Source organism: Mustelus asterias, chromosome 12 (assembly GCF_964213995.1).
Source record: "Mustelus asterias chromosome 12, sMusAst1.hap1.1, whole genome shotgun sequence".
Classification (NCBI taxonomy): domain Eukaryota; kingdom Metazoa; phylum Chordata; class Chondrichthyes; order Carcharhiniformes; family Triakidae; genus Mustelus; species Mustelus asterias.
Window position 1 is genome coordinate 19571035 of NC_135812.1, and position 25020 is coordinate 19596054.

At 41.6% G+C, this 25020-nt stretch overlaps 1 protein-coding gene across 4 annotated transcripts in view; it reads left to right on the plus strand.

The window, feature by feature from the left end:
• Positions 1 to 2561: 2561 nt before the first annotated feature.
• The window catches only part of myo18ab (myosin XVIIIA b), a 250293-nt gene continuing 227834 nt past the window's right edge, over positions 2562 to 25020 (plus strand). For 3 of the 4 annotated variants that reach the window (XM_078224889.1, XM_078224897.1, XM_078224898.1), the window contains exons 1-2: positions 2562 to 2659; positions 12754 to 13886. In XM_078224889.1, coding sequence (XP_078081015.1) covers positions 12879 to 13886 — 1008 coding nt within the window. In that variant the 5' untranslated portion in view covers positions 2562 to 2659; positions 12754 to 12878. Of the gene's footprint in view, positions 2660 to 12753; positions 13887 to 25020 lie in introns of those variants that run through there. The other variant, XM_078224878.1, reaches the window with a different exon arrangement.

Below are 25020 nucleotides of genomic sequence, written 5' to 3' on the forward strand. Positions count from 1 at the left end.
TGTTAATGTAAGCCTACTTGTGACACTAAAAAATAAACAAACTTTATTGCCTTTAGTTCTAAGATTCTTATAGTTCACAGCAATGAATGCATTTGCCATCTGGTGAATCACATTCGTAATAAAAGTCAGAAAGGATAAGAATTTGAACCAACAATGAAAAATGGTAATGTCGGGTTTTAGAAAAATTAAGGATTATTGTAGACCATTTAGGGTGAATAGCATAAAATCTTCATATGAAAATATTAAATATGTACCAAATTAATATTTAAACCATTCTATTCAAAATATTGCTCAGCACATGCCAATTTGTAACTTTGTGAGTATGCAACTTGCATAATTAATATTGTGTGACTCATAATGGTTGTACCACTGTGAAATAAAAATTGAAGTAATTCAACGTAATGTGTTGTGCTAAGGAGTGGTTAGGTTTGTGTTCATACCCAAGAATCCACACACTATGAGTTCATAATCTGGGCTTTTACATTGACAGAATGGTATTGAATGTTTCCCCTGCAGTGAGGAAGAAAAATGTCAGAGGACATGTCACCCTGTACTGTTGGTGACTGGCTCAAAAATAAACTTGGAACAGCTGGTATCTCAGCTGGAAATAGAGGGAAAAATAAAACAATCTTTATTTTTCTCTGCTATTTTCAGACAAAGACATTAACAATGCATACTATTATATACTAATAGTTCTAACTTACACTGTCCAATGAAGTATTCTGAATATCAAATTTGCCTAGATGCTACTATGTAAATCAAAATCCAAATCTTCAATTCTATGCATTATTCTTTTGACTTCATTCACTTTCAACATGCATTTTCTTTCCTGTTTTGGTTGGTTATGTGACATTACGTTGCTATGAGGCTAGGTGAAAAGCTTCTTCTGCTTGGGCATTAAGAAGTGCTGAGGGTAGTCAAGGTTGTCTTGCTTTCCTTCTGCTATTTGTTGCCTTCTGTACTTGTACCCCTTCCTGGTAGGGTTTCCAACATTTCATGATTGCCCCAAAGTCTCTCAGAATTAAATATTACACCCCTGGATGCTGCTGTGAACAACCCAGGAGAAAAACAGTCGGAGAATTTTTTAGTAAGTATTTTTTGTTTCATTTTCTTTGAACACTTTTATTTATTATAAACCCATTGGAGGTGGTTAAAAAGGCAGGTGAGGTGGGAAACATCTAACAATGTGTCCAATCCTACTTTCTGACAGCAACAGGAATTTGCCCAGTGGGGAACAGAGCTGGTGAAATGGAAATAATGTGAAATTCTTTATCATCGCAAAATCAACTCCACAATTTGGTGTTATCGTATTGCATTAGTACTAAATGCAGCATAACCTAACCATCATTTGGAAAAGGCAGATCTGCTGAAAACACTAAATTTATCTTAAGTGTGAAAATTAAAAAATATTAAATATAGAGAGAATTGACCCAGATTCAGAAATAGTTTCATAGCTTATCTCTGAAACCCTTGCCAGATACAGTATTACTCAAGAGTGGATTCCCTAGTTTGATTGGAAGAATGCCAACAATTTTAAGCCGGCCTGTGCCACATTGATTCTGAAAAGCATTTTCTCTACTTTGAGCTCTGCCTTAAGGGCACATCCCCTATAGAGGAGTTGATTTTTAATTTGTGGAGTGATAGGCTTTAAATCAGGGCGGATGTACGCATTTCTGTCTCATGAGCCATTTGACGTCTTTTTATTTGAAGGCAGCAAAATCTTTGACAACTATTGATGGCTAAATACATCTGTTGCCAGATCTGCTTGCATTGCCAGGCAATTTATCCACCTACTAACTAACTACCCACCTCTGCCGATCACCTTTTCCCAATACCTCTTTTGCTGCCGAGCATTGTTTTCATGAGATAAGAACCTCACTTTGTCACTATCTCGTTAAAGGGATAGACAGCATTTTGTTAAAGCAATAGTCAGCATCGGGTTATCAATTTAACCAGATGGTGACTGTGCCTTTAACCAGATGGTGACTAAAGTGATAGTCACCATCTGGTGAAAGGGACATTCATCGTATGCTTGTGGTAGACGCATAATCTGAAGGTATCTTTGTGATTTCACCAGTGCAGTTCACCGCGGATCAATCTGCGTTTTCTCACTCCAGGGCTGCCTCCGACAGGAGATGGAGCAGCGATTGATGGGGGGGGGGGGGGGGGGATGACTGCGATGAGCTGGCATGGACTCGGAAGGGCCGAACGGCCTCATCCCTACCTACCTCCTTCCCTCCCCGAAGCCACTCCGCTGGCCGTGTTGTGTGCGTGGACCGTTGGGGGAAGCGCGAGGCAGAGCGTCTCGAGCCGGTAATGAGGTTGTTGCTTGGGGGGGGGGGGGGGGGGGGGACGGGACCAGGGAAGGAGCGCGTGGACCGAGCAGGCACAAAGACGGGGAGGGTAGTATCCAGAATGGGGGCGCCGTCCTAGCAGGCGCGCACAAGGAGGGGGGTGTTGCGCGTGGCCCGAGCTGGCAGCTGCGCAGTGGACGGGACGCTCCCTGCTACCTCGTCCAGCGGCCGAGCGCACGCGCACGCACACGCAGCGCCATTTTAATCGCCTCAGAGTGGCGCGGCGGTGGCCGGCAGAGGCTCGCGCTGTCAACGGGCTGTCCGCCAGCGAGACCCGCAAATAATGCACGCTCCTGCTGCCCTCGGTGAGTCCGACTCATTGCTTTCAGCCCCAGCTCCCTCATCCACCCCCTTATCTAATTCCTAGTGCTTATCCCTCACCGCCTCTTCCTTCTCTAGGTTTAATTCCGTAGCATTTGCCATCATTCCTTAATGCTATATCTATATATCTAACATATAAATATAATGTGTGTGTGAATGGGGGTCGCCTCCGCCCCCCAATGTTGAGCCCTTTTTGTGGATGGAGGGGAGATTCGACTTTTCAGGAAGCGAATGCCAAACGTTTCCTGGAGAATCCAACAATTTTTTTTTAAAGAGAGGGGCAACAACGCTGATCAAGGCAAGGGGAATTAAAGCCCCTGTTTCGACTGATTTGACAGGCATAAAAATCCCCCCCCTTTTTTGTGTGCTGATCTTTCCCTATTGTTTGTGGAATGCATCTATTGTGTTACTGATTTGGATTGTAGGCCAAGCTCAGTACTGCCTCTACATACAGCTCTCACATCTGGGGAATGGGAATTTCGCAAGGTAGGAAGGTGCAAATCGGACTTTATCTTTAAAAGCACACAGTACAGTGCACTACAAGGGGACGACCATCGCAAACACATGCGACCCATCTATGTCCTGATGACATGTTGACATCCCCCCCCCCTTTCTTTAATGTCAAGGCGACAAATTGAGCCGCTGCAAAAAAAAAGTTCGTGGTAAATTTGGCATATTCATGATTTATTTGCTTTCGAGGCTGTGCTAATGTCCATACCCAAAATCACAAAGAACACAACCTGGCTCCAAGAAGTGCCATTGAATTGCCTTATACTGAGAATACGTTTTGCAGATTTGGGCAACACACTGGCAACTGTGGATCTCTCCTTCAGTTTATTTAAATCGTGTTTAATTATGTTTCTCAGTACATTCTAGGGTAGATAGATGTCAGTTATGCCATTTTGCTCAATTTCCTTATTAGAAAGCAAGTTTTTGTTTTGTCAAACATTGGAGAATTATTTTGAGTTCCTTTATATTACATATATAGTTTACAGTATTTATTCAAATAGATTTTGCTATTCATTGCTCAAAGCACTGAGATTGGTTGCAACATAAATGCATATTAACAAACAATTAGATATTTAGTTGGGTAGTTAATTTGCTACTGTTTGTCCCACACTTCAGAACTTTTGTTTGCTTTTTGCAACTTATAATCACTAAAAGTATAATAGTTTTGGGATTCCACTTGTTTATTTATACAGCCATTGCAATGCTGGTAAACATCTCTAGTTTTCACCACTGCAAAATCTCTCCAATACACATTTAGGTGTGACATTCTTCTTAGTGATAATGTGAGAACATATTTTTCTTCATAACAATGATCTGCTGGCAAAGGAAAATAAACATTTTAATTTATTGTAAAAATGTGCATATATGTTTTTATATTGAATACTTTTTGTTATATAAAAAAAAGTTGAGTACTGATTTGAATGAAGTATAGCAATATTTTACTGTTGTTGTCAGTTAAATTTACTTTCAGATATATAACTTACTTTTGTTGCTGATTTGCACCAGAACATTAGCAACATAAACACTGTTCACTAAGTAACTTTATACTGAGATAGAGATGTGTCTGTGTTCATGTCTGTAACATAAAGGCTTAGTTCTTTTTAGCTTTAATACTCCCTTTTGAAACATCGTTATATTACAGTGTTGTGGAACGACAAAACGTTTAGACTTTTTTACTCCTATTTTGAAAATGTGTTGTACCAACATTGATGTTTCAATATTTCATTACAAGTAGTGTAATGTACCTGTGACTCACTTAAACATGGGTTCCACGTATTCATTGTGGAGAAAGGGAGTTCACAGATAAGTTACATAAGTAGCTGAATCCAGTGTGAATTGACAGAAGTAAGTAATCAAGTCTACTGATATATGATGTCTGGGAGCATCAAAGTGAGAATTTTTTTTTTAACCAAGTGCTGCCTCGCAAAGTAATTTAGAGAATTTTGCAAAGATCACAGAAGCTTTCACATTTCAAAATGATATAGCATAATATTTTTTTAAAAAATCTTTCAAGTATCCAAATAGGCCTTCAAATGTTAAACTTAGTTGTGGAGCTTGTTTACTGGAAAAGTGGGTAACTTGCTGCTTTTCAGAAACAGTTTAAATAATTTAAAAATGTTTGTTATTCAATCATTGTAATTTGGCAAAACAGGCGAATGGCATTCTTCCAGAACACACACACAGCATTTGGAAAATGGTTACATTTTGAATACATTTTAAATAAAAATACAAACTTGACTCTGATCTTAAGGATAATACCTTTTCTTTAAAAAAAACCTGGGATTCTCAATAAGAAAAGCTGACCTCAGGAATGAAGTCAAGACCAATCTATGGACACGCATTTTCACTTTTATGTTTGCACAGATTTTGAGTTGACTGTGAGGGAGCAAACTAAATGTTTGTTTTTTTTCACATCACTTTACAAATAAACATACTTCCTTGGATAATTCTATTAACGTTTCAACAGTTTGGGTTTGATGTGTATGTATACAAATATATTCCTCATTACATAGAAACATAGAAGATAGGAGCAGAAGGAGGCCATTTGGTCCTTCGAGCCTGCTCCGCTATTCATTACGATCATGGCTGATCATCCAATCAATAGCCTAATCCTGCTTTTTCCCCAATAAAAGCAAGTTAATTTTTAACATGTTTATATTCTGGAATTTCAGATTTTCTTTGCTTCACTACAGTTCTCATCATAGTAATAGTTTCTTTCATAAGTGAAATAAACCAGTAACTGAATGAGATGGAATTAGACTAGTGGTAAACACAAAGAAAGATGCAAGTTGTCTTTAAGAGCTTTAGCATTTAGACTAAAAAATAAATGTCATTTTAGGTCAGTTAGTATATCTTTATCTCTGTTGGAAATTGATGGGTGGGGTTGATATTCCACTCCAGGATTTAAGTGTGTAATGTAAACTGGCACTTCAGCGCAGTAGGGACAGAGTGCTGCATTGCATAGGTTACTGTCCTTTGGGTGAAACCATTTAAATTCAGGCTCTGTACATCTCAAGTGGCGATGAAATATCCCATGGCAATACATTGAAGACTAACAAATTATCTCTGGTGTCCTATAAACATTCATCACCCAGCTCCCGATCAAAATGGATGAACTGGTCAAGGTGGTTTCTGTTATTTGAAGACTCTTATCGTATAAAACTTAGCTATTGATTTAAAAAAAAAAATATTAGAACAAGGTAGTCAATTCTTTGCTAACATTGGAATTCGGTGAATTATATGGGGAACAGTTCAGAGATATATATTGATTTCTGTTGTGTTGAATTAACTTTTTTAAAAAGAGATTCAAACTTCCTATTACTCAGGGAGGATGTTTTCCCTGGTTGGGGACTCTAGAACCATGGCGCACTGTCTCAGGATACAGGGTACATTTAGGACTGAGATGAGGAAAAATGTCTTCACTCAAAGGATAGTGAACTTGTGAAATTCTCGACTACAGATGGCTGTGGAGGCCAAGTTACTGAATGCATTCAAGAAGAGAGTTTTTTTTTAGATTTTAATTGCAGCAAGGGCTATGGAGAGAAAGAAGGAATATGGCATTGAAATAGAGGATCAGCCATTATCATATTGAATGGCAGAGTAGGCTTGAAGGACCAAATGGCAAGATTTCATGTTTTAAAACTTTTACTGTAACAAATGATTAAAAGCACTGTTGACCAAGTATTATTTTCTTTTTTTGTACTTTGTACTAGAGAGAAACATTTCTCTTTTTACCTCTTATCACGCTCCACAGACTAACAGTCATTATATCACCCCGGACATACTCTCTTCCACCTTCTTCTGTCAGGAAAAAGACAAATGTCTGAGGTCACATACCAACCGACTCGAGAACAGCTTCTTCCCTGCTGCCATCAGACTTTTGAATGGACCTACCTTGCATTAAGTTGATCTTTCTCTATACCTTAGCTATAACTGTAACACTCTCTCCTTTCCTTCTCTATGAATGGTATGCTTTGTCTGTATATTGTGCAAGAAACAACACTTTTCACTGTATACCAATATATGCGACAATAATGAATCAAATCAAACAGGCAACAGTTGCTCTGAGCTTCCAGTGGGTTCCCAGATCCCCACTTCATAGAAACGTAGAAACGAGAACCAGGAGTAGGCCATTCAACTTTCATGCTGAGCTATTCTCCCTCAAACACCTGCTTTTGAGGCTCAAAAATCCAAGTCTCTCTAGTCTTTTCTCATAATTGACTTTCCACCACCCAAAATAATATTGGAATCGGTCCAAAGAAAGACATAATATGTAGGATCTGGTCTGATTGGAGAAATATAGGTTGGTTATATAGGGTGTCATAACGGTGAGAAAACAAGAATGTTCTGCGCTGGTCTCTTGGGTGTGCTCTGCATTGCAATTTTTCGACACTTAGTGCATTGCGATGAAAGAGCCTCCATGCGAATCATGCTGTCGTGGTGGCTCCAGGTGTGTGACTCACCCTAAGTGCCGTTAACAAGTGGGAGCTACATTTAAACACTAACGATGCACTCAGTCAATTACGCCAGGAAGATGGCACCTGGTGTAGCAGCTCCACAATTTACGGAGGGAGAGTTGGTACAGCTGCTGGATGCCATTGAGAGGAGGGCCATCTTCCCCAGAGATGGTCAGAGATCCAGGGGTCAGGCCGGCAATGTGGCCTGGTCAGCGGTGGCAGCGGCTGTCAGTGCTCACGCACTGACATGGAGGACCGGGGGTCAGTGCAGAAAGAAAATGAACGTTTGGACAGAAAGGGTGAGTGTCCATCCTGTCCTGTCATCAGTCCCCTCCCTTGTGCCTGGAATGTCCATGTTGATCCACAGCCTGACACCTCCCGTCACACCTCCCTGCCTGCCGAACATACACCATCTGATTGGCCCCATGCCCCACACCTTCCAACCACCAGGCTTTCAATGTCCCCTTTATCCCGCAGGAGAAGATGGCCCATAACGGGAGGGAAAGGGGGAAGACTGGAGGTGGGTCTTCAAGCTGCATCTCCTGACTCCATTTGAGGACCGTGCCTTGGACCTATTAGGGGAGGCTGAAGGTAGAGCTATGACCGACAGCCAGGTTAGCATATGCCACAGAAGTGAGGAGCCTCAAAACTTTCATTCATATGACCTATCTCAAGTAAGCTGCAATTTGCCTAGATAGTTGTCCCTTCCCTGCACTGAACCATGTGCCCTCTTTTGCAGGAGGTGACCCCATTGAGGCTAGGTTGTTAGGAGTCAGTGCCCCTGCTGCAGCCCCCGTCAATACCCTGGAGGCAAAGTTCAAGGAAACCTCAGTAGAAAGAAGAAGCTCTGAGGAAAGCACCTACTAATTGACACAGGCATCATTCACCAGCATAGATGCAGTCACCTCAGTGGGACAAGTTGGGGATGAAGCTTCTGGGGTACTTTCTGATGAGCACCACACAGCCGTAGATGTACATCAGGTGGAGGCAGGAGCATCCGATGGTTCGGGCGAGTGGAGGTCTCCGGGAGCACAGACAGCTGGCTGCCAGCTAGGTGCTGAGCCACTGGGATTAGTTCCCCCAAAGCTGCTGGAGATGCAGAGGCAGAACTGGGGATTGCAGGAGGAGCTGTCACCATCACTCCAGTGACTGCAAGGTTGTTTGGAATCCCACAGCCTTCAGTCAGAGGTGGTGGTGCAGGCATTGCGCAGCACCCAGGTAAATACTGGAAGTGTGGCGATTGCAGTGGGGGCAGGAAGTGGCAGCCCTGGATGGCAGGGTCCATGGCGTGGCCAAGTCTCAAAGGATCATGGCTGAGGGCCTCGGGAGTGTGCTGAAGACACAGTAGGCCATGGCTATGGGCTTTGAGAGCCTGACCCAAGCTTTGGAGCCCTTGAACAAGTGCTCTCTGAGCTTGACCAGAGCTTGACTGCTGTGGAGCTTCAGAGCTTGGGCCAGACTCCAAGGTCTGTTGATGAGGGGACCTAGAGCATAGCACAGTTTCAGAGGACTATTGCTGAGGGGATCCATAGCTTGGTCCAGGCTCCGAGGCTGTGGCTGAGGGCTTGCACACCATGGTGCAGTGGGCTACTGCAGTCGCCAAGTGACACATATTCATCTGGAGCTCACTGCAGCTGCCCCGCTGTACCGTGGAGTGTCCCCGGGCCAACGAGCACCCTGAGGTAGGAGGAAGTGCTGGAGGCCATGCCGGGACCTTGCATCCAACAGACTCTGGCTGTCCCCATCGCTTCCAAATTGCCCTTTCCTAACATCGGTGCACCTCATGGGCAACAGGTTGAAGAGGGTAGCACGGCTATAAACTTGACACTTGAAAGTCGACCAAGATCCTCCATGTGTCAGCCCCCCTCTCCCCCCAGGAGATGCCCACCAAGGGTGTAATTAATCTGTGATCCGTCTCCCAGAGGGATAACCGTACCCCAACTGTATGCAGTGACGCTAAGTGTCGTATGTGCAAGAGATGACCTTTGGCCAACCAAGTCAGCGATCCTGAGTTCCCAGCACCTGTGCTAAATCCCTGACTGCCGTGGTATGCAAGTGCTCATCTGAAAACGCTGTTAGGGTTGTGAGGTCACTGGCCCCCATCGCTGATGCGGGACTCAGTGGGCTGAGCTCCTCTGCTCCAGTCCCCGCTGGCCCCAAGCAGTCGCAGTCCCAGCAGTGGGCGGCATGTAGGCCAACAGTGACAGTCTTGGATGGCAACCCCGTGCCCACCGGACCCTAGGACCATCCCCACCCTTGGGGCATTGGGCTACACAGCGGTGTACCCGACCCTCACTCGGACGTGGGCTCGGGTGCCAGTGTGCAGTCAGAGGACAGGTAGGAATCAGACTTCTGTTGCACCAAGGCAGCATCACAGCGTACTGCATAGTGAGTCGTCATGAATCTCCAGCCTGGACCAGCAATTCACAGCATGGCCAACCCAGGACCATCACTCTGCTGTGATGTCAGTGTGACCCATGGCAGTGGGTGGTGACAGGGGGGACGGTGGGTGGGGGAGGGAGTGGTGGTTGGGTTTGGAGCTATGGTATGCCAGGCCTCCTAGTCTGAGAACCTTGCAACGATGAGCGCTTCCCTTGCCGTCTTGCCCTGTTGGACCCTTGCAACCGCCTTCTCCTCCAGGATGTCTCCCTGCTGCTACGCTAGGTTGTGGAGTGTACAGCAAGCTATCACAATGTGGGAGACCCTCAGGGCTGTACTGCAGAGCATCACCAGGGTGGTCCAGGCAGTGGAATCGCATTTTCAGGAGCCCAATGCATCATTTGATGATGGAATGGGTGGCTGTGTGGGCCTCATTGAAGCGGGTCTCCGCATCGATCTGGGGCCTTTGCACTGGTGTTATCAGCCATGACCATAGCGGGTAGCCCGGGGTGGTCCTTGAAGACCCTGGGGATGTCTGAGTTCTGCAGGATGAAACTATTGTGCTCACTCCCTTGGTGGCGTGCGCACATGTTCATGATATTCAGAAGGTGGTCACGCACAATCTGAACATTAAATGAGTGGAACCCCTTTTGATTAATAAAGGGCACCCCTTGATTTAACAGATGTGTGTCTCATTGATAATGGGGCATTGTGACGATGTTGGCAAAGCCGGCAACCCGAGCATCCTGTTGGGCCCAGTGGATGTAATTGCTTGCCCGGGCATACAGGGCATCTGTGACCTCACTGATGCGCTTGTGTGTAAAGGTTGAGGGCCATCGTGACCTTCATGCCAAAGGGAGCTGGTATCCTCTTGCTCCCTGTCCTTCTGCTGCGGCCTCTAGCCTGGGTTGGCTTTGCCGTGGGCAGCTGTCTCCCTTTCCTGCCTCAGAAGCCATAAGTATAAGTGCCAACCCTGCTGGCTCAAAGATGAAATCCATCTTTGCCCTGGGGTGGGGGAGGTGGTGGTGGGGGCAAGGAGATTGAGAAAGAAACAGTCTGTAATGTTGTTCATCCCAGACCTCTCACCCACTTCCAGCACCACATGTCCCCATGAGTCTGGATGCCTGCAACCCAACACCATCCCCGGTCCATGTTGTCACCTCAATTGGGTACTGACCATATCCTGACAACGACTGGCACAGAGAGCAAATGGTGGCTGTGAGAGGTCCCCATTGGGAACCCTTGAGGCATAGACATCCGTGCACCCACCTGATCATCTGGTGCACAGGTTTCCAGGAATGGATTGCAGTTCAGGCCAACAGTGGAGAAGCATCCTTGAGTTTCATATGACTGGTTGCCATTGTAGGGAGCACTGCAAACTCTATGAAGTAGGAGGAAGCGTGTTAACACCTGCAGAGCTTCCGTGATTGGGGCAACAGCTGCTAGACTTGATGCTTGTAACTTTTACTGGGGCCTAGGATGAAATATAAACCACAGAGCCTGTACAGCAGACAGATGGTAGTGTAACCAGAGTGACATCAGTGGGGTTGGGACTCGTCCAAATATGCAGCCCCCGGGGATTGTCCAGCCGACAGTGGGAAGGGGCACAACACAAGCCCATGCCATCAGCGACCCCTGGACTGATAGGAGCCCCTGACCCCCCCCATCCTGCACCATGGCAGCAGCTAAGAACCCCCCCACCCCTGTACCCCAGGGGTTGGTGCTCATTGGTACTCGCCTTCTAGCTCTCCCTCGCTATTGTTGTGCCTGAGCCACACTTTAATAGAGCAGTAGTGATTCACACCGGCGTGACACCACGCAGGAAAAGTGGGAAGCATCCAGGAGGGGGGGAACAGTCGTGCTGAGCTCACTTATGATATTGAAATCCTGGCAAATGCATGGTAATAAGTGCAAAGCAGTTCATGCCATTAGGAAGCATCCTGGAAGATAGCAAACCGTTAAGCACTGGGCGCAAATTGGATTTTTTGCACTGCATGCTATTTTCCCAGCTCACCATGCTGATTGACGGGCGCATTTGTACCCATAAAGTTTGATTATTGCCTCATTTGACTTGTTTTTCACTAATGTCCTGTAGACCGTTGATTGCTGTGCACTGTTTGGATACGGTTGGTTTATTGACTGGTTATTAATATTCTCAAATGTCTCTTGGGTTCGTTCTTTACTATTTTTAACTTCATCCGTGATGTTTTCTTGTTAACTACTTTTTCTTCCTCACTCGTTACACTTGTTTGCACTAAATTTCAAAAGCTATTGTTTTCATTCACATATGCTGTCTAACACTGTCTGTAATTTCAGCGTTTCCTCCATTGACTCTGCTGCCATTTTTGTTTTGGTATTGTGCAACTTGACACCTTTTATATTGAGTTTTTGAATCCAGGTCGTTTGTAAATTCGAAACTGCAATGGTCCCAGCATTGAGTTCTGAGGCACCTACTATGCCCTTCTCTTTCTCTTCCTACCTCCTCTCAATTTACAAATTCAATTTTTACCTTTTCAATCACTTTTTATCCATTCTAAATCCCTACAGCTAATTAGTTTAGATATTAGTCTGTTGTGTAGAATTTTATGAAATGCATTTTGAAACTCGAAGTACATAATATCAAGACTTGCCACAGTTGCCTTGGGTTGTCAGAAGTTGGTCTGATAGGATCTTTTCTGTTAAGATTTGCATATGGTTTTGCAGGTGGCACTACCTGTTGGTACCTCACCTACGACTATTCCCCATTTATGAACACAAATGGTAAGTTTAAGTGTGGGGAATTATCAAAGCTAAACCCCAGTCACTGCTCACATGGCATCCACATGTACATCTTTTTTCATCAGGATTTACTGAAGATGATAATTGAGGGAAACTTACCTATAGCTTTCTTCCACTTCCCCATAGCTAAAGAACACCTACCAATTGTGGTTGTTCCACCTGCCTGAGATCAATTAACTCTGCACATTGAGTTTCGAACCTTTCTGACCTGCATGACTGATTTCTGTACTGGCTAGCAAGCCTAGCAACTTAGCTATTTGAGAAGTTAAAAGATTATTATGCATTTTGGATGCATGTTCATTTTTGGTATCTATATTATTATGCTATTTGTAATTGCAATGACATGGATAATATTAATTTGAATAATTTTAGTAAATTTAATATTAAAGTTGAGCACTGAATAGTTTAGAGTTATGTATATTTCTGTTGTAACTATCATTTTGATTTCATTTCAGACATACAACATTACATTTGGTCATACCTGTTTAAGAAGAAAAGTGATTTGTCCCTGATTGCAGCTGGACCAATCTTTATTAATTACTTTTTCACTCGTTAATAATTTGCACACAAAACATTGAAAATGTTTAACTTAATCAAAAAAGACAAAGATAAAAAAGAAAAGAAAGAAAAGAAGGAAAAACGGGAAAAAATGTCTGTAGCAGAATTGAAAAGTCTCGAGGAGGTTGGTCTTCGTCGAGGACTCTTTAATTTGAATCGATCATCGAAGCGGGAATCAAAGACTAAACTGGAAATTTCTGCTCCAATCCCAATTAAAGTAGCTAGTAGTTCAGATCTTAATCTTACCGATATTGATTCGGACACTGTTAGTAACAGAGGAAGCATGATTTTTGATTCCGAGCAGTTGAGTACTGCCAGTTCCAGTGACGACCTCAAAATAGATGAGAGTAGTTTGAAGGGATCTGTACTTCAGAGAGCAGCTTTGTTTGGCTCTCTTGCTAAACAGAATTCAGTCCAACTAGTAAAGAGGTTCTCTTTTTCACAAAAGAGCCGAGACGAGACGTCCGAGGTGTCATCTCCATCAGAAAATTCTGCAACTCCTTCACCACAAGTAGAAATGAGAAATGAAGGCTTACTAGTTCAGTATCTGGAGGAAATTCCGAAAAATATATCCGATACAGTGTTAATGGCAAGTCCTAACACTCTAATTCCGGAAATTGTGGATAAAAGTTTTGCTGCTGACCTACGGCTTCCTCCTGTTGTACCACCTTTACCTACAGAACCCAGAGAGCTTGTTTTGCAGAGAAGAAACACAGGAGACTTTGGATTCTCTTTGCGGAGAACTACCATGTTGGACAGAGGACCTGATGGGCAAGTTTACCGCAGAATGGTTCACTTTGCAGAACCTGGCGCTGGTACCAAAGATCTGGCATTGGGTCTGATGCCAGGTGACAGACTAGTGGAAATTAACAGTAAGAATGTTGAAAATAAATCACGAGATGAAATAGTTGAGATGATCCGTCAATCTGGAGACACCGTGAGATTGAAAGTGCAGCCAATCCTTGAGTTGAATGAGCTCAGCCGATCTTGGTTGAGAAACCATAAAGGAATTCGCAGAGATACTTTTGGTGTAAGTACTTAAAATAAATTAACTCTCATTGATTTGATCAGGTGTTCAATTTTGGGACTTGTTATAGCTCCAAACTACTGGAGGGAATTCTCGTTTTCTGATCATATCAAGTCAAGGGTCCTGCTTGATTATTGATAATTCTGGGATCTTTACTGAGCAAGAATCTAACATCCACAGTTGAGAAACCTATTTACTTATTATTGAACTGCAATTTGTTAAGGTTCCTCATTGCATATTCTGATTATATATCAGTGGTCTTATTTTATTTTGTATGGATCTTAGTGATTGTGTTGCAAATGGTTTCTCTAATTAGAATTGCAGATGTTCAAACATGATGTGGTACCTGAAATTGTTGTACTTTGTCGAGCAAGGCCAGCAAACATTTTTTGTTCTGGTTGTTAATAGTGATTAATGAGGAAAACATTAACATAATAGTGTTTATATTTAAGTTAATTCAAGGGTGCTTCACAGTGTTTATAGAGATTTGTGTTCTTTTTGAACCAGCTGCTATTGGTATTAGTATGATTGAATAATGCAAGTTTGATGAAAATGTAGTTACATTGTTTTGGAAAATTAGTTGTAAGTATCATATTTAAATTTGATGCAATTGTTGTTACCTTTAAAATTTCATGCCACATTATGGTTTAATGGTTAAACGCACGTTTAATGGTTAATTTGTTTTGGTATGGTACAACAAGATGTGAAACTGGGTGTCTGGCATTCACTGGCACATGTTGCACTGGCACTGTGTGCCAGTGAATAAGCAGCCCTTTTTACATAATAAAAACAAAATGCTGGACAATCTCTGCAGATCTGGCAGCATCTGTGTAGAGAGAAACAGAGTTAAGGTTTCAAATCCCAATGACCCTTCAGAGTTGAAGAGAGGTAGACGTGATGGATTTTATACTGTTGAGGAGGTTTTGGAGCAGATGGAGAAAATAGAAGGTCAGGTATATGTGGGACCTTGGGAAAGATTTGACAAAGATGTCATGGACATGAGGCAAAGAATAGTGTTTTAAAAACTAAAGAAGGTGTTGATAGCATAAAAGGCGAGATAGCAGAACAAGGGTCAGTATTCTGTGAAGGCAAAACATAAGAACAAGTTACGGATAGCCCTATGGAGGGAGGGGGTTGGCAGAATAAAATAAGATTAAAACATTTTTTACACCGCTCTTTTACATTGTGCTCCATTTTCTTTTTCATTTGGCTCCAAAAGGTTGGGTGCGGGGGGGGGTGAATTAAGCGTAGTATAAAAGAAGCTACACAAGTACACAATTTCTCATTTATTTATTATATTTCTGAATTATGGACATCATAAATATATGTTTGTCTTTGTTATTTTGTGTCAGACTGCACAACGGCTTTTACTCATAGCCATTGTTGCAGTTCTGCTGAAAAAAAGTGTGCATTATTTCAGAAGTTCAGACTGAATTTCAAAGCAAAACCATGTAGTGGTGGAATTTCCTGTATATTTGTGTCCAGAGATAAATATAATTGTGATGCAAGACAAATACCTGGTGTAAAGGATTGAGGAAGCTCTGGTGCAAGTGTGTTACACAAGTAACAATACACCTCAACATTTTGTTTACATTAATTAAAGATCCTCCTTTCCTCTTTAACCGAGATTTCATCATCTGCCGAATATTTCCTTATGTAGTGCAGTGTCATATTTTGTTTTGTATTGCTCATGTGATGCACATCGGGACAATATGTACAAGTTGTTGTTCAGAATCACAGAACACACACTGCAGAAGGAGACCATTTGGCCCATCCTGTCTGCAATGGATCTCCGAATGAGCAATTCACTTAGTGTCATTCTCCTGCCTTTTTCCTGTAGTCCTGTATATTCTTCCCTTTCAGGTAAGTCTAATTCACTTCCGAATTATTCAGTTGAACATTCCATCACACTCTCAGGCTGTACATTCCAGACCTTAACCACTTGCTGCGTTTTTCCTCTTGTTGCTTTTTTTTAAATGCCTTACATCAGTTTTCTTCTTTCACCAATTACTTTAAATATAAGCTTGCTCATTCTCAATACTTTCACAAGTGGGAATAGTTTCTCCCTATCTAATATCCAGATTCCTCATGATTTTGAATACCTCTATCAAATCTCTCTCTTCTCCAAGGAAAACAATCCTAACTTCTCCAATCTATCTTCATAAATGAAATTCTTCATCCCCGGAATCTCAACTTTTTTTGTACTCTCTCTTAAATGCATTGATATCCTTTCAAAAGTGATGTCTGTGATTCTGTGAAGTTGTTGTTGTTATTGTTGTTGTTGTTTATTGATCCCTGTACTGCAATGCATTTTAGCTCATTTTAAACACAGTTGCTCTCCAGGCTTAAGAGCCATACACTCAAATTTCCTGCAGTTATGCACATTCAAAACAGGTGTGAAATCAAGTCTAGAAGAGTAATAGTTGGGATGTTTAATTACATTTGATTTTTTTTTGGCCCAGTCAGCTTGTTTCCTATTTCTCTGAAAACGTTTAATGACAACATTAAAAGTTGTAAACTTTTGTGATTATGTTGCCTTGAATTTCCTTGGACCTTTAGTCCAGGAATATGTGTAATCTGGGTGTAAACTAAATATGTACTTTAAGATTTGTGGAATTTTGGATGCAAGTGAATTTTCATTCATTCAGGGGATGTGAGCATCACTGGCTGGGGCAACATTTATTGTCCATCCCTAATTGCCCTTGAACTGAGTGGTTTGTCAGGCCATTTCAGAGGGCATCGAAGAGCCAACTCCATTATTCGGGTATGACAAATTTCCTTCTCTAAAGGGCATTAGTGAACCAGACTGATTTTTATAATAATCAACAATAGTTTCATGCTCATCCCTTTTAATTCCATATTTTTATTTAATTCAAATTTCACCACCTGCTGTGTTGGGATTTGAACCCAGGTCCCCAGAGCATTACCCTGGGTCTCTGGATTACTAGTCCAGCGACAATACCACTATATCACTGCAATGTGCCTAACCTCTAAGACCAAATCTCCTGATCGTTAACAGTTGTTTATTGATTGCATCGTTGAAACTAATCACAGCCTCAATAATGCTTTTCGCTTTCTTAAAATTATAATGTTTTCAGCAGTAGCAGGGAAAGATCATTTTTAGGTGTTTCTCTAATATATTTTGAGCTTTTTTGTATCCTCTCTTTCTAGTTTAAATGACATTGAAAACTGAGAAGTTTTCCTGATTGTCTATTCTTAAATATACTGTATGTATTATGTGTGATTGTTGGCAAAATAAATTGAAACTACTTTTAGGCATATTCAATCTAATGAATTTAGTAGGAAATTTACATTCAGTTTGACAGTGACAGAATGGGTGCTGAAATGGGTCATTTCCAGGTCTAATTCAGGGTTACATCAGCAGAAAGAAATTCCAATATGTTGTGCTTACTGTATGTCAATAATATTTGGATAGCATGAAACTTTAGTGTTCATTGTCAAAAGAAGGAATGCATTTTGAGTTAGACATTTTTTGGTTACTTTTTTACACTGAGTTCAGCTTTATATATGCCCATTTTTACATTCTCTTGTATATCTTGATGAGACATTTAGTCTTGCAATTAGAGTACATTTCAAAATTACTTCGTTGTTTAGAAAAAGCTTTTGGAAGTCTTGAGACTGTTAAAGACATTTTAAAAATGTAAAACTTGGGGGTGGAGGAAGAAGCAGATACCTGGAATAAAGAACTTGGGTTTCAACACATGATTGGTGATGCAGTAGATGATAGGAAGAGATTGGTAAGTTAAGCAATTCAGTTGATGGAGATGTGTGAGAGAGAACGAGACAAAGCAGCAATTCAAGCAGAGAAGGAAACTGAGACGACATGCCAAGACAAGATAGCTTAAATGGCTACACTAATAGAAATGCACAAGAAACAATATGATAACATGGTTGATGGAAAACATGCTGAATAGAAATGCTGGGAAGCGAAGAAACTTTATCCCATGACCCAAGTACAAGATGTGGAGATGCCTTTTTTGGTAAGTATCCCATGACCCAAGTACAAGATGTGGAGATGCCTTTTTTGGTAAGTATTCGCATTCCAACCATTATTCATGTAAATTGAGTCTGTGTCTTTATAAGCTCTGTTTGTGAACAGAATTCCCACTCACCTGAAGAAGGGGCTTAGAGCTCCGAAAGCTTGTGTGGCTTTTGCTACCAAATAAACCTGTTGGACTTTAACCTGGTGTTAAACTTCTTACCAAGTACAAGAAACAGAGGCCCATGACCATTTCCTTCACAAACGATAAACTGAGATTGTACAAGAACTGTCCAGACGCAAGACTGTGTTGTATTGTGGTGGTGATATCTTCATGAATTGAATACTAAGATCCTTGACACAGAAAAAGGATTAACAAAGGATTGGAGAGTGACACCATCTGCAGAGTAAAGTATGTAGTCCATGGTCAGTGCACAGTCTAAGACAGAACTCTGAAAGCAGCTGGCCTGTATGGAAGAATCCCATGCAAACTATATTGGAATTGTGCATAGTTGAAGCTTTCTAGAAGAAGTGATATATTAAATGCAAGCCTCAAGATCCCTCCATTGAACAATGGCTACATCAATCTACAAATGTCTAACTTGTATAATATTTATTTAGAATGTGGGTTGAGTAATTCAATTTTGAAGTTTGTTTGGGAAAGGGTAGGGATGTTGTGTATGTGGTGTCTGTCTCTTTAAGACAGTACAGCAGAAGTGGGTCACTTGACCTGAGGAACTGAGTGAGTGATCACCCCACAGGCTGAAGACCTTTTTTGGTCAGAATATATCTGGCAATCATGAAGAAAACATGTAAAAATGTGTGGGTTAGGTTGACTGGCCATGCTAAATTGCTTCTTAGTATTAGGGGGATGTCAGGGGGATTAGTAGGATAAATATGTGTGGTTACTGGGATAGGGCCTGGGTGGGATTGTTGTTGGTTCAGTCATGATGGGCGGAATGGCTTCCTTCTGCACTGTAGGTATTCTATGATTCTATTCTATCTAAAGGCTGGAGCGCTGCTCCAGTGAACCTCGGGCTGCAATCTTCTGTGAATAGTTTCTCACCATCAATAAATGCCTTTTTGTTCCTAACAAAGTCTGCAGCCTCTTGACAATGTCTGAAGTGTGCCACCCTATTACACTTACCTTAGGGACTAAGTACTGCTGCATGTTTTTACTTTCTCTTTATTATATGTACAATTGACATGCAAAGGGATTTTGTTGACTTTCATGCACTTCAAATCATGGGACCAACCTGAAGGAGGCCATTAGATCATTGTGCCCGCTCTTTGAAAGAGCTGGCCAGTTAGTCCCATGACACTATCCTTTCCTGATAATCCTGCATATTTTTTGTCCTTCCGCTTATCCAAATCCATTTTGAAAGTTGTTATTGAATCAGATAGCGCATTCCAGATCACAGCTTGCTGTAACAAAAAGGTCCCTCTCTAGTTTTTCCATTAACTATTGAAAATATGTATTCTCTGGTTGTGACCTTTTCTAAAGTTTCTCTTTATTTGTTCTATCAAAACTCCCTCATGATGATTCTGAACACACATCCATTAAGTCCCTCCTGTACTCAAAGGAGAGCAATCCCAGCTTCTCTCGTCTCTGTGTAATTTGTGCTGCCACTGTAAAGATTTGTATACGCACCCTCCCAAGTTCTTTCTGTTTCGTCATCACTTTTTAAAATTGTACTATTTAGTTTGCATTGCTTCTCATTGTTCCTATTTAAATACATCACTTCACAGATCTGTATTTAAATTTCAGTTACCAGTTGGTACAGTGATAGTCAGAAGCTCCAGATTCAAGTCCATCACCAGTACATTACAATAATGACAGGTACAAAAAACAAAACTGCACTGAGAAAACAAAACAAAATAGACTGGGTTCTAGAGGGAAAGGTGACGTGCTGACCATGGAAGGAGTGTTCATAACATGGATCAGCAAGCTGATTTTCAGCTTGGGAATTCTTCCACCAACTCTGCCATTATTCTCCAAAGGGAGAAATAGTCTGGGTGTGAAGTTATACTTTAAAATATCACCAATGCGTCTGTGTCCTTTTGAAGTCTGTTGCTACATTTCCAAGTAATGTGGTCTAAAACCTTTTGCAAAGGCATGCAGGCCGCCTTGTAATGCTGATGCCATTTAATTCTTGTGATCTAAGAGACATATTTGATCATTTTCCATTGACTTTTTTTTCAGCAGATGGTTTTATTTAGTTTTGAAATTCAAAAATTGTTTATTCCTGTATGTCAGATTGCAATCACGAATGCCAACACTTCATCTTGGCTTAAAAGGCTGTGCTTTTAATTAATAAAAAGCAGACTGTGCAGTGAGTTCCTTAGGCATGTTTTAACTGCAAAATTGTGTCCAGAGTTGTTTACTCAAATTGCTCTACAGTGAGCTGTGACATTTAAATAGCAATAAAGGGTGTGGATGCATGTGTTGAAGTCACTTTAACTCAGTTCTGCAAATTACAGCATTGTTGCATTATAAAAAAAAAGATTCCTTCCTGGTATTTTTGGAATTCTTAAGGACAGGTGGTTTGTAAATTCTGTTTAGACTAGATCTGTAGTGCAGTCATGATTTTGTGGAATCTTGTATGGAAGTGTGTTACGTTAATAGTTTGGTGGCTAAACTGCTGATTGTAGAGATTTACAACATAGGAAGTTGGGCACTCTTGCATTAAAACGAGTTATTTAATGGCGATATTTTTTTTAAAAAACCATCGGCAGTTATGCAGTTGAGCTCTCCTTGGCTTGCAGGAAAGGTTTTGATTAACTTTTGTAGGTTTTCAAGCTTCAAAATAATTTTTAGGACCTGTAAAAACTGAAATTCATACTTCAGGCACAAGAAGCCTGCTATAAACTTCTTTAAGATCAAGAGTTAGATTATAGATTTGCACATTAAGTTTGTTATTTATGTTCATCATTTTCCTTTTATTAATTTTCAGAATTCTGCTAATTTTCTTGGTTTTTTTTGTTTTCTGATCAGAGACATGTTAATGCAGATGATATATAATATTTAAAACAAAGTACTGAACAGCTCTTTTATATTTTTTCTTAGGCTGGAAATCTGAGTTTGAAATGTTGAGTACAATTTTGCATTACTGGTTCCTTTTCTTAAAACATCATTAATTTGGGTATTAAAGTTATATATTCACAGTAACTTCATTGCAGTGTGAATGTAATCCTACTTGTGACTAATAAATAAACTTTAACTGTTAACTTTATATCCACTTTATGGTAATAACGAGGAACTAATTGTGCAGAAACCAAGAAACTGTTTCTTCTATTTTTAACTATGAACCAAAAATCCAATAAATTTAAAAAAAAATCAAAGTCTCATCCATGTAGATGTTTTTTTAAAAATTGTAAACAGTAGGGTAATTTAGACTTGACCATTATAAACTGGCAGCCTGTAACCTAAACTGCATTGGAAGTCATTTTTTTAGTCCCTGGCAGTCTTCTTTGAGTCCTTTCTCTTGCATTAGTCAAACATTACCATCTTGAGAAAAAACAGTTTTAAGAATTGCACATGTATCAATACACTATAAATTTACAGTTTTCAGAAAAGTTTCACATACTGTGAATTGGCGACATTTCCTTACTTGCCTCCAATATCACTAACAGCCACAAACATAATCACAAGTGTCAGTCCCTGTGACTGGCCATGATGTAATGTTTCTCCTGATTGTCTTCAGCCTCTCTACAGTCTTTGACACGGTTAAAAAGTTGTTGGTGGGGTTTTCGAGATGACCGGGTAGCATAAGAAATTTCAGACAATACAAGACTCATGAAGCCAGTGTCTCAGTTTAAAGACGCAACCTTTTATTTTGACCAGCGGCTACTAGGAGAAATCATCAAAGGGTCAGGGCAGCTCCTGAAATGGAGCACCTAAACCCCTCCAATGAATTCTGATGTATACAATTCAAAACAGATCAATTATAGATTTTCTTATCAATTGCTCCAGCCTTTCATTAGCTTTAAATCAATTGTTTTCAGTATACGTAATTCAACAATTATACCTGTCATATACTTTAGCCAATCACATCTTACCTTTTGGCATAATGGCATTTCATTAGTCCTTAGAATCCGGATGCTTTCTCCCATTTTGGCTAACTCAACATCATGTATCCCTTGGTAACCAGACGCCAGCCACAAAGTTCAAAGTGGATGTTCCCATAAGTTCCCTACAGGTCACTGCCAAACCAGATTAACACATGACTCTACATCTGGGCAAGCATCCATCTTATCTGGACAGTGAATAAACTGTATTCATGAAGTTTGATTCAGTGTTCTGAATGTTCTTACCACTAGAAACTCTGCTGATAAAACTTGCATATTTCCAAGGTTTCAGTATTCTCTTAGAATATGGCTTTGTCTTAATGCCCTTCACCATGATGCTTTGCAGCAGTCTGCCTTTGGCTAAAGTGAACAATGATTCTTAAAAATACATTGATACGTTCAAAATATCAGCATTTGTGTTTTTAAATCATAATCACTTGTTTAAATCTTTTACTGCATTTTATGTGTGTAAACTGTTTTCTGTTAGCTTGTAAGTCTGTTTTAAAGTCATTGAACTCAATGCTGGTAGATCTGTCAGTATCTGAGGCCGGAATTCTCCCAAACAATTCTAAGTGTTGAATTTGGGGGAAAACTGGAGTACTTCACGCTGTTTATTTCAGTGGGAGTTCACACTAGAATCTCCCACTCTCTGTGCAATGCAGAGGCCACCAGTGTGCAGATGCCTGCCCTGATTGCTGGCCGCCTGCCTATTCCCATTGATCCCAGTGGCAGTGGGACCCCCTGCCCCCATGACACTGTCCCATGCCTGATGGGCAGTGCCAAGGTGCCCCCTGGGCATGGGCACTTTGATCCTTGGGCAGTGCTGAGGCCCAGACTGGCACTGCTGTTTGTAATATTTAGTAATGATCTGGATGAGGGTATAGTTGGGTGGATTAGCAAATTTGCTGATGACACCAAAGTCGGTGGTGTGGTAGACAGTGAGGAAGGGTGTCGTAGTTTGCAGGAAGACTTAGACAGGTTGCAAAGTTGGGCCGAGAGGTGGCGGATGGAGTTTAATGCGGAGAAGTGTGAGGTAATTCACTTTGGTAGGAATAACAGATGTGTTGAGTATAGGGCTAACGGGAGGACTTTGAATAGTGTGGAGGAGCAGAGGGATCTAGGTGTATGTGTGCATAGATCCCTGAAAGTTGGGAATCAAGTAGATAAGGTTGTTAAGAAGGCATATGGTGTCTTGGCGTTTATTGGTAGGGGGATTGAATTTAGGAGTCGTAGCGTTATGTTGCAACTGTACACAACTCTGGTGCGGCCGCACTTGGAGTACTGTGTGCAGTTCTGGTCCCCACATTACAGGAAGGATGTGGAGGCTTTGGAGAGGGTGCAGAGGAGGTTTACCAGGATGTTGCCTGGTATGGAGGGGAGATCCTATGAGGAGAGGCTGAGGGATTTGGGATTGTTTTCGCTGGAAAGGCGGCGGCTAAGAGGGGATCTTATTGAAACATATAAGATGATTAGAGGTTTAGATAGGGTGGATAGTGATAGCCTTTTTCCTCTGATGGAGAAATCCAGCACGAGGGGGCATGGCTTTAAATTGAGGGGGGGTAGTTATAGAACCGATGTCAGGGGTAGGTTCTTTACCCAGAGGGTGGTGAGGGATTGGAATGCCCTGCCAGCATCAGTAGTAAATGCGCCTAGTTTGGGGGCGTTTAAGAGATCCGTAGATAGGTTCATGGACGAAAAGAAATTGGTTTAGGTTGGAGGGTCACAGTTTGTTTTTTTTAACTGGTCGGTGCAACATCGTGGGCCGAAGGGCCTGTTCTGCGCTGTAATGTTCTATGTTCTATGTTCTAAGGTGCACCACCACCCGGCTCCCTGGGGGGCCCCCCCGATTGCCCCCCTTCACTTCAGTGAGGTTGGGCCACTAGCCCCCTGTAAGTGGGGAGCTAGTGTAATCCCCGCTGGAGTGAAACACACTGATGGGGCGGGAGATGCTGGCGGGCCTGGAGAATTCCATCCCGGGGCTAACGCTACTTCCAAGCCGATATCTGGCGTGGCACATACACTGCTGGAAATCCGAACCTGGAAAAATGCAAGCGCGGAGCCCCATGAATCGGCCGACGCACAATTCTCCCAGCCTGCTGTGCTAATTTTTTAGGAGAATTGCGGCCTTAATGTCTAATGGATTAAAACTCTTTACTAACCTATTAGGATTTCTTCCCCTTACAACCTCCAATATCACTAACAGCTACAAACATAATCACAAGTGTCAGTCCCTGTGACTGACGGTGATGTAGTGTCTCCTGATTGTGTTCAGCCCCTCTACAGTATTTACCTCAGCCCATTTACCTCAATGCCATTTCCTTCATGGCCCTCACTAGAACATTTTTCGCTGCCTGCACAGTCAATTTGGAGTCGCCCCAAATACAGGCTTCTTTCTTATTCACATACTCTCCCTTGATATCATCTGTAGACATTGAGTCCACTTCCACATATATTTTTATACTGAGCTCTACCTCCCCACCTCTCTTGACCTTGTGCTTTGTTTATGCTATTCGGTTGCTTGTCTGACATCCTGTCACCACGAACTGCAATTTCATAAAGATGAAATGGCGAATTGCATTCTTAGCATAATATAATGATTTCAGCACAAAGACTGGACAAGGCGTCTGCACTTGATGTTGCTAGAGAGAAGCCAGGATTAAGCCACAGCTGTGGTTTTCTTAAGTCTGTGCATTAAAGTTTTTATATACATTGTTTGCCTATGGGGTTACTTTTGTTCCAATCTCTTATTGTCTAAGGAGAGAAAGTAGCCATGTGAGGAAACTACAAATTCCATATTGAAATGTGTTGACACCCATATTTAGTCTAGCGGATGAGTTTGTGTGCTAGTTTCCTGAAGTGTGCCATTTTTGTCTTGCCACTTATGAGAAGCATGGAATTAAAATTTGATTCAGTAAAGAGTTCTTCAAGTTTATTTATTTACCATTTACAAGGGGATGTGGAAAGAATCTGGACTAGATTATTTGCCTGAGAAAATCTAGTTCTTTAATACAGATAATTAAAAACAAAGGTTTTTTTTAATGCTTTTCTTTGGGAGGAAATGCTTTCACT